The sequence below is a fragment of the Bidens hawaiensis genome, unplaced genomic scaffold, assembly GCF_021521415.1.
Source record: "Bidens hawaiensis isolate Kalapana, Puna unplaced genomic scaffold, B.hawaiensis_p1.1 tig00017350_1, whole genome shotgun sequence".
In the NCBI taxonomy this organism is placed as follows: Eukaryota; Viridiplantae; Streptophyta; class Magnoliopsida; order Asterales; family Asteraceae; genus Bidens; species Bidens hawaiensis.
Genome location: NW_027492626.1, coordinates 274,029 through 283,822, shown reverse-complemented (window position 1 = coordinate 283,822; position 9,794 = coordinate 274,029). Strand labels below are relative to the sequence as shown.

The 9,794-nt window shown below is 35.8% G+C and overlaps 1 protein-coding gene across 1 annotated transcript; it reads right to left on the bottom strand.

The window, feature by feature from the left end:
- Window positions 1-902: 902 nt before the first annotated feature.
- On the bottom strand, window positions 903-4,247 carry LOC143553673 (protein MULTIPLE CHLOROPLAST DIVISION SITE 1-like). The gene is made up of 5 exons (XM_077043615.1): window positions 4,007-4,247; window positions 3,216-3,473; window positions 2,644-2,807; window positions 1,641-2,028; window positions 903-1,443 (listed from the first exon to the last, which is right to left on the bottom strand). The coding sequence occupies exons 1-5, from the start codon at window positions 4,055-4,057 to the stop codon at window positions 1,249-1,251; spliced, it is 1,056 nt and encodes a 351-aa protein (XP_076899730.1). The 5' UTR covers window positions 4,058-4,247; the 3' UTR covers window positions 903-1,248.
- Window positions 4,248-9,794: the final 5,547 nt, after the last annotated feature.

The following is a 9,794-nucleotide window of genomic DNA, read 5'->3' as shown; positions in this document are numbered from 1 at the left end:
ATGCGTGTAGCTTTACTGTTAGTGCGGGTAGCCTTCCTTCTTGGCTTGTACCCACAGCTGCGGGAACAGGTAGGGTACTGTACCAAGGGAGGCTTTCCTGCGGGAACAGCTGGCTTACTGCGTGTAAGGTCTTCATCTCTGAGCATGGTGGGTCCTGCGGAACCAGCTGATCTTTGCGCAGACGTACCTCTTCAAGGTGTGTCTTGCGGGTCCAACTGGGCTTTGCGGGGACCTACCTCTTCACCCAGGAATATTAATAGGAAAAAAGAACCTAATAGTTATTAAGATTTTTGCCACTAAAATTCTTAACTCTTGCATTGTTCAAAGGACTATATGCGCCAGTAAAAATTAAAACATTCATCATCAAACATTCTAGTATGTTTGATTGTTTTCGTATGTGATGATAACTATCAAGTTATTGAAAAGGGTAAAGGTCATGATCACTATTTATGTAGGTGAAACTTAAGAGGTGTCACTTCCTTAAAAGCTTAAACAAAATGCTGATTTATTTGACATCGTTATAATGAATAATTTCGGGTGATAGCACCTCTTAGAGAGATTTGTAAACCACTTTAGAGAAAATACTAATGTGCAACACCTGTGGTATGAAGTACAAGAAGCGGATGTAAGTGAGTTAGTTAACAATATATATAATTCCGATGGTGGATATACATGAGTCCATCTTATGTCCGCTCCTCAATCTTCATCGACAACTATTACTCATTATCTACTTGGTCTAAGCAAACGACAATCACCATTTCAAAGTCTTACAAAGTTCTTGTCACGCTAACAAGATGATAGTGATCGACTCACTAATTAGTAATTACCACATATGTATAATATCTTATACATTTAAGAATGCATAAAGTATAAATTTATGTTTATAAAAGGGTGGCTTTATAAGTGATCAAGTGTACAACAGTCAATATATGGAAGAACCCATTCAGTGGCCTTAGCCTCTTCATTGTCGTTGGAGACAATAAAATATCACAATCAACCACTTTCACCACTTTAAAAGAATTATTTTAAGCACCTAGGAAAGTGCATTATTGGCTAACTCAATGGAGTTAGCTATCCAAACACTTTACAAAGGTTTGATTATCACAATCAAAAAGCCTTTAGATGCTTTCCCTATATATGTTACTAGGAAACAGAGATGATTTTGACTAATAAAACGTAAACAACAGTAACCGTCAAGAACAAGATTCCAAAACACACCCAAAACTATGTACTCGTTCATGTAGTTTTTTACAACGTTTGTTTCTCTTCAGAAGCCGATTTGCCATTAGAATTAGGTTGACTTTCTGGCCGAGAGCCCGTTTGACCGTTTGCAGACTTCTGTTCCACCTGCTGCTGATCATCTAACTTGTTATTCGACTTGAACGGCCTCTCAAAATTTCTAGCAGTCCCGGGATCAATCACCATATTATTCAACTTCTGATCCTGCATATAATCACAACTTAAATAAGACCACTATAAAAAAGTAAGGCATCATATATATTACAGAAAATTGCACAAATGGTCCCTGAGGTCTAACTAAGAAAACTAAGGCATCATATACATTAGAGAAACTTGCAATATGGTCAACCCGTAGGGGCCATTTATGCAACTTACTCTATTTACATGAACAGGTAACTTACACTTTGCAAAGCTTCAAGTTTTTTCTGCAAGGCCTCATGCTCGGCCTGAATACGAAACGGAACACCATGTTTTTGATACACGTTTTTTTGAGCCAAATCTTCAGTGATGTCATTAATGGTTGTTGCGAAAGGATGATTTGCAGGTATCCATCTAACCATATCGGGGTCCACATCAGCAGGTATGGGGTCACCTTCTTTAAGGAATATTGTTGGTCTTTTCCATTGGTACGCACGTGATCGCCTTTTTTGATGTATGTTTTGCTCTTCTCGTGTTAGAGTGACTGGTGCCAATTTGTAAACTTTTCCACACATTTCGACTGTTGAGTTGTTTTTACTGATTTTCACTTGTGGATTGTTAAATGGATCGTCATACATCACTGTCTTTGATCTGTAAATAAAACATATACTCTGTATGTCACACAGAGTTGTAAACAAACCGCACGTTCAGTGAACAGTTTGTGAACCGTTCGGGCGGGAAGTTCGTTTATGTTCATTTATTTAGTTAAACGAACGAACATGAACACGTCATTCGTTTATTAATGTTCGTGAACATTTGTTTACTTTCATTAATGTCCGTTAGTTTACATTTGTTCGTTAATATGTAGCCAAGTCAAAGTACTAGAAAGAACACTATACAGATTGCTCACACTTCTTGTTTTCAAATATTTTTGGCCCATTACAACTTAGTTTAGTTTTAATAGCTTTTTAGGTCCAACACATTATTTTTCACATTACCTTTAACTTATATAGCTCAGTTATGTTCATTTTGTTTGTGAACTGTTCGTTTATACTGTTCACGAACGAACATAAGTGAACACAAGCATGCTCATTTTCTTAACAAACGAACACGAACAACAACCATTCGTTTAATTGTTTGTGTTCGATTAAAGTTACACAAACGAACACAAGCATGCTCCCTTCGTGTTCGTTCAGTCTGTTTACAAGACTAAATTATCACATTAAAATTTATAAAAGAATATAAGAAAGGGTTAAAGAGTCATACATGCCTCTTCCAGAGTTAAGTTGACCACGCCTCACAAGATCAGCAATGGATCCCGGGCGTTTGTGCCTCGATTTCCATGCCACGTAAACTCTAACTGCAATGATTAATGCAGTTGTGGCTATACAAAACCCTAGCATATATGTAGAACCAGGAGAATTTTTTACCTACTCAAAAATAAAAGAGAATGTAATATGTTAGCAAGATAATAAGGAAACACTATAAAACTTAGAAGTCCTTAAGTAGTGTGGGAATATTTAGTACCAAAATCAATCTCACTGGTTCTTTGTAGTGATGATAATGGATGAAAAAAGTAATTTCAATTTGAAAGCTTGACAAAAAGAACATGTTTAATGTAAAATAGAAGCATCAAGGACAAAAAAACAGATATAATGAACAAAAAGTAAACGAATAACAACTTTTATTACTAATATCATACTTCAGATCACATCAATGTAAAAAATGACTTTGATGGTCAAACTTGAAACTTGTAGACCAAAAAACATCTACACATATTATGTCAAAGAAATTGATGACCACAAGAATTATGAAGTCTTGCAACGAGGAAAACATACCAAAAAAACAACAGGAGGGGAAGAAATGATCGTTTGTTGTAGTTTTGAAATTTGCTGTTGTAGGACAACAACGCCATTGCTTTTTAAACTGGCAAGTGTCACTTCATCCTTAATCGATTTATCTACACCTGATGTTGATGAATTACCAGAGGCTTCAATAAAAAAATCTGGATATTTGTTCTTTCTCTTCCAAATTTGGTATCTTTTGTTGAACCCTGACTGTGGTTTAAGCCCGAATGCATTTGTTGAAACCCGATGCTTCAAAAGAGAAAACAAACAATTGGAGCCAGAATAAAAAACTACTGAAAACAAACTTAACAAAACATAGTAAATGAAAGATTAAGGTCGTATTAAGAACCATTGGTAGTCATTACTAATGATGTACCCTCATGTAGACCGGGTTACTCAGTTAAGAACTATTTAAAACAAGGGTAAGTTTATACCAAGTTTCATAAATGTTCCACTAAATCACTCATAGTTTTTGTGTTTCTCTATTGGTAATTAACTTAACTTCCATCAGGTGTTCCAAACTAATGTAACTTTTTTATAAAACTTGATGAAATGAAATGAGGAAAATGAAACATATAAATCCTGGTTACTAGTAAGAAACCCTAGGTTCTAATCAGTCGGCAGAATGATAATGCATCATCACTTAGACAACCAAATTATAATAATAATAATATTGCAATTAGGGTTACTCTTAATATACACACATATATTATATACATTATTAAGAAGAAAGAAAGAAAGAAAGAAAGTTTATAATATTTTGTGTAAGATACGATACATACCGGGATAGAAATAGAAATAGGATGCAATTGCAATTGCAGTGAAGAAGCCATTTCAGTTCAGTAATAGTATAATAATCCCATACTTGTTTATATCAATAATCATCCCAACTGACAAAAGGTTTATTTAAAAGTATTAGATTGAACTGAAGATGATTTCAGAGATTGGGTTTGTGTTTTAGTTTAGACACGATGAGGTGTGTTTGGCTGCTATGCTAATGCTTTGTTTCTTTGGGATGATGACTTAACATGTTTCCAAACGCCACCTACTTCACCTAATTATTCATTATTGACTTCTTGGATTTAGATACTTTTATCTCTTACTTGTTGGCCACAAACATTCTCGATTAGAATACATTGAATGGATATCTCTTCGTTTCTCACTTCAAACTGCCACATCAGCGTCACGTTATACTTCGCTTAACTTCATTTTCTTTCACAATATCAAAAAAATGGACACCAATTCACTTGTTTACCATTTCTCTCTTTTTTTTAAATAGAATAATAAAATTTATATAACTAAAATTAATTAAAATCTAACATAACTAAACTAATATCACATCAAATATTATCAATTAATTAAATAAAAGCATTGATTTATACTAATAAGCATAAACATTAACTTAAAAAATAATAAACAAACAAATTTCAACACTCATATTTGACTATGCAACATAAATTGGATGTGACTAAGTGGTAGAGCACTCATTTTACTAGTGAGAGGTAAGGGATTCAAACCTCACTAGGGTTCGAGGATCTCACCCGGTTTTACCGGCTCCTCGTTGTCGTGCCGTTTGGCGAGCGTGGGGTCGGGTTTTATCCGGGGAATCCCTTAATAGGTGAACCGCTAGGGGCTCCGTCCGTCCGGACTAGTGGCCGGCTCGGGCTACCTTTAGCCAATGGGGGTCGCGTACAGAGTACCAGACGTTACTTAGTTGGTCGTTTAAAAAAAATATTTGACTATGCAAGGGGGTTCCTCTCTCTATATTTAGAAAGGAAAGAGTTAAGTGTCATTTTAATACCTGTGGTTTGGACTACTACGCAACTTTAGTACCTATTCTTTATTTTGTATTGTACCAGTTTACAATACAAATTCATCATGGTGGCAAGTTTAACGATGGTCCAGGAGGCAAAACTTACAATTTGAGTCATGTGGACTTCATTGATAAGGTGCATTCTGAGTATATGTTGAACATTTCAAAACACATCATAGGAAAAAACTGAATGTTGATAAAGGTGGTGAAGATTTGAATGTTTTGAATGTTGGATAGGCTGTTGATTATTAGTTTAGTAGTGATGAGGGTGCTGTTGAGAAGGAGGCTGTTGAGGATGATAAGGGTGATGATGATTGGAGTGATGAGGGGTCAAATGATGTTGAAGGGAGGGGTGATGTAGGTAGTCAAGAGAGTGAAGATTCAGATTACATAATAGATGAAGACTACTTAGAAGATGATATAGATGTAGATGATAAAGATGAATTTAGGGCTGCTGTTGACTTTGACATAAGTGATGAAGGTGAAGAAGATGAAGTATTTGGAGATCAAGATTTAGGTTTGATTGATGTAGATGAATTTGATGGTTATAGTGGTGATGAGACACCATTGGAACAAGCTCTTAAGCTTAGCAAGAAGAAGAATAGTGGTACAGAAGATGTGAATCATCCCTTTTACATTGGCCAAACTTTTGATGATAAAGATTCCATTAAGTGGTTGGTCAAGCAACATCCAATTGCATCAAGAAGGGAATTACATGTTAAGCTTAATGACAATCGTAGATATAGGGTGATTTTTTTAGGTGTGGACCCTAGCCATGTTAGGTATGAAAGTAAAGAGGATGGGACAAAAGTAGTTAGGAATTCCAAGGATAGATCTCAAGCATCTTCTAGTGGGACATCAAAGGGTAATTCTGTAAAATCCAAACCCAAAAAGAAGGACCAGATTGCCACATGCCTTTGGACATTACACATATCAAATGTTAGAAATAAAGGTAGTTGGACTGTGAAAACATATTTTAAAGAGCACACTTGTTTGCAAACAAGAGATGTGAGCCTGTGCACCATAAATTGGTTGGCCAGAGAAATTGAACCAACCATTAAAACAAGCAATTCAACCACTAAGCCAAGAGATCTGGCAGAAGACTTGACAAAGAAATATCAAGTGCAGATTACCCCATATCAGATGAACAGGGCTAAGACCATGGCTGAAAGGAAGGTACTTAGAGATTTTCAGGCTCAGTATGGTTATCTAAGGGATTACACTGAGGAGCTTATTAGATCTAATCCAGGTACAACAGTGAAACTAGATGTTGAACCTAGTTTCAACCCTAGTAGTCCCACAAGATAGTTTAGGAGAATATATATTTGTTTTGGTGCACTAAAGGAAGGGTTCAAGCTAGGTGGTAGAGATTTACTTGGTCTTGATGGGTGCTTTATGAAATGGCCATTTCCGGGACAAATTTTAACAGTTGTGGGAATTGATGCAAAAAATGGAATTTATCCAGTAGCATTCTTAGTGGTGGAGGCTGAGTTAAATGATAGTTGGACCTGATTTTTGGAGTGTTTAGGTGAAGATCTGGAGTTGTATGCCAATAGTAACTTCACCTTCATAAGTGACAGACAGAAGATTTGTAACTGTTTGCTTATTTTTACATACATATGATTGTTTTTGTAACTGTTTGCATATTTTTACATACTTAATATTGTTTTATTTAGGGCATAATACCAGCTATACAAAAGGTGTTTCCAAGTACTGAACACAGGTATTGCATAAGGCATATACATGAGAACATGAAGCCAAGGTGGAGAGGTGTGATGTACAAAAACATGTTTCAGAAATGTGCCTTTGCAACAACACCACAGGAATTTGAAAGAAGTATGAAGCAATACTAGATAAAGATAAGGCACTCCATGATTGGTTGAAAGAGATCCCACCCAAACACTGGTCCAAAGCTTATAACAGTGGTATGTGATATTATATTTCATTCAATTTATTGATATCAGTTGTTTGATTAGCATGTAGTTATAGTTGTTTGATATCAGTTGATTAGCATGTAGATATAAGTTGTCTGATACTATATTTTCTTAAATTTATTGCAGTTAGGCCAAAATGTGATGTTATGTTGAACAATCTTTGTGAGGTCTTCAATAGGCAACTGATTCTTGCAAGGGACAAACCAATTATAACTTGCATTGAGTTCATTAGAGAATACATGATGAAAAGGATGGTTGTGGTGCATAAGACCATTGCTAAGTGTCAAGGGCCATTAACACCTGTTGCCACATCAATATTTGAGAAAATCAAGACTTAAGCAAATCTATACACTGTTATTTGGAATGGGAATACCAAATATCAAGTTACTGGTCCTACTAATGAGAAGAGAGCTGTAGACATGGAACAGAGGACTTGTTCATGTAGAAGATGGGAGCTTATGGGCATGCCTTTCAGGCATGCAGTGGCTTGTATTTATAATATGGCCTTGAATAGACAGGGTGATGGGATAGCAGAGAGGTGGGTGGATGAGGTCTATTGGTTAGAGACTTGGAAAAAGGTTTATGCAAAAACCTTAGAACCAATTAATAGTATAGAGTTATGGCCAATCTCTCCATGCCTAAACACCTTAACAGCCCCAAAGTATCACAAGCAAATAGGTAGACCAATGAAGAAGAGAAAGAAGTCTGCTGAGGAGATTCTTGAGTTGAGCCAAAAGCTTGCAAAAAGTGGTAAATTGACAAGGGAAGGTGGGACTGTAACATGTGACATTTGCAAACAGGTGGGACATAACAAGAGGTCATGTGGCAAAAGGGCACAAGGTGGGTCTATTAAGGCTGGTAAGCAAACTGCTGGATCTGCTAAAGCTGTTGGAAAATCATCTAGGACTGGCAAGCAAACAACTGGTAAGCAAGCTGCTGCAAAATCATCTGGGACTGGTAAGGCTGTTGCTAAAAGAACAAGGGCTGGAAAACAAGTTGTGGATGCTAAAGCTGGTGCTAAAAGGAAAAGGGTTGGAACAAAAGGTGAGGCTGCTACTTAGTCCTTGCATTAAGTGTTTTTAAACATGTGTTATGTTTATGTAATGTTGACAAACTTATATCCATGGTTTATGTGTTTTGAAACTTATGTTTGTGTAATGTTGACAAACTTATGTCCATGCTTTATGTGTCTTGAAACTTATGTTTGTGTAATGTTGAAACTTATGTTTGTGTATTGCTATGAAACTTGCAGTTGCAGCCAATTGTTGTCAAATGTTTGTGTAATGTTATGAAACTTATGTTATTGTGTAATGTTTGAAACTTGCAGATTGTTTAGACTATTGAATGTTAGTTGTAAAATTGTTTAGACTCTAGCTTATTAGACTCTTGCAGATTCTTTTAAACACTTGCATTCTTGTGACTCTTGCAGTTTAGTAACACTTGCATAATGTTATTTGGATTGCCAAATAGTGCCATTTCAATTGGATGCCCAAAAGTGACTATGTTGACCAAAGAATGACAATAGCATAAGCATAAAGCATGAGCATTTCATTAACACAAACAAACACCAAACACCAAATCATAAAGACCAAAACACCAACAGACTAAAACAAACTCAACAAAAAACAATATTAAACTAAAAGTCAAACATCATTCATTAACACAAACACAATTACATGCTTAGCATTGTTACATTAGAGTACTTGCATTAGGCCACAAACAACAATATTACCTAACATTACTAAAGTCAAACATAAGGATACTAAACTAAAAGTCAATGCAATAGATAATAGCAAATGAAAAACACCCATGACATGCAAAACATTTGTTTAAGCCTTCTGTTCTCATTCCCCATTTCTCTTCCAATTTCTTCAAGTTTTGAGTTCCACTTAGACAACTTTCTTGCATTTTCTTTATGTTCGTTAATTGACTTCAAAAGGTCGGGTATAATAGCAGCTGCTCCCTGACACATCGGGGTGTCCATCCAAAGAACAAACCCACAGTTTCGCCCCTTACAATAAAAATTATGAATTCAAATAGAAATTGGAGCACAAATTATGAATTAAGTAACACACAAACAAATTTTACCTGCCTAGCGCAACAATAAAATCGTCGACCAGGGTTATATGATGTCCACGAAGTTCGAATGATGGTTGGCGAACCACAAGAGTACATAACCATTATCAATTGTGAAGTCTCTGTGATTTTGGAGAATTGGGGTCATACGATGAATTTGGGGGAAATAAATGGGGGGCAGGGTTTATAATCGGGGAGAGAGAAAACAAAAAAAGAAAAAGAAAAATATAATAGTAAAATTACTCAAATATCCTTCATTTAAATAATAGAATTACACAAATACCCCTGACTTAACGGATGAAAGTTAACGGGGTTAAAAAAGTACTAAAAATGCAAGAATTTGGAAACTGAGGTAACTAACGGCATAAAATAAAGAATATGTACTAAAGTTGCGTAGTAGTCCAAACCACATGTAATAAAATAACACTTAACTCGAAAGGAAAAATAATATAAAAAATTCAATACATCGTCTTCTTTTACCCTTTTACACCATGATCCAAATTTGAAAACATCCAACAAAATTAAAAACATTCAACAATGACCTCTACACTTGTTCCTCTCTCCAGGATTCTCTCTCTCTCTCCTCCCTCATATTTGAGCGTCGTTTTGGTTGTGTAAAAATCACCGATAAAATCACCATTGGGCGACCCAACTGGGGCGGTGTTCGCTGCCGGCATCGCCCTCCATGTCACAATTTTAGCAACATAGTGTGATCCACTCTTGACAGTCTTAACGAAATATTTACTA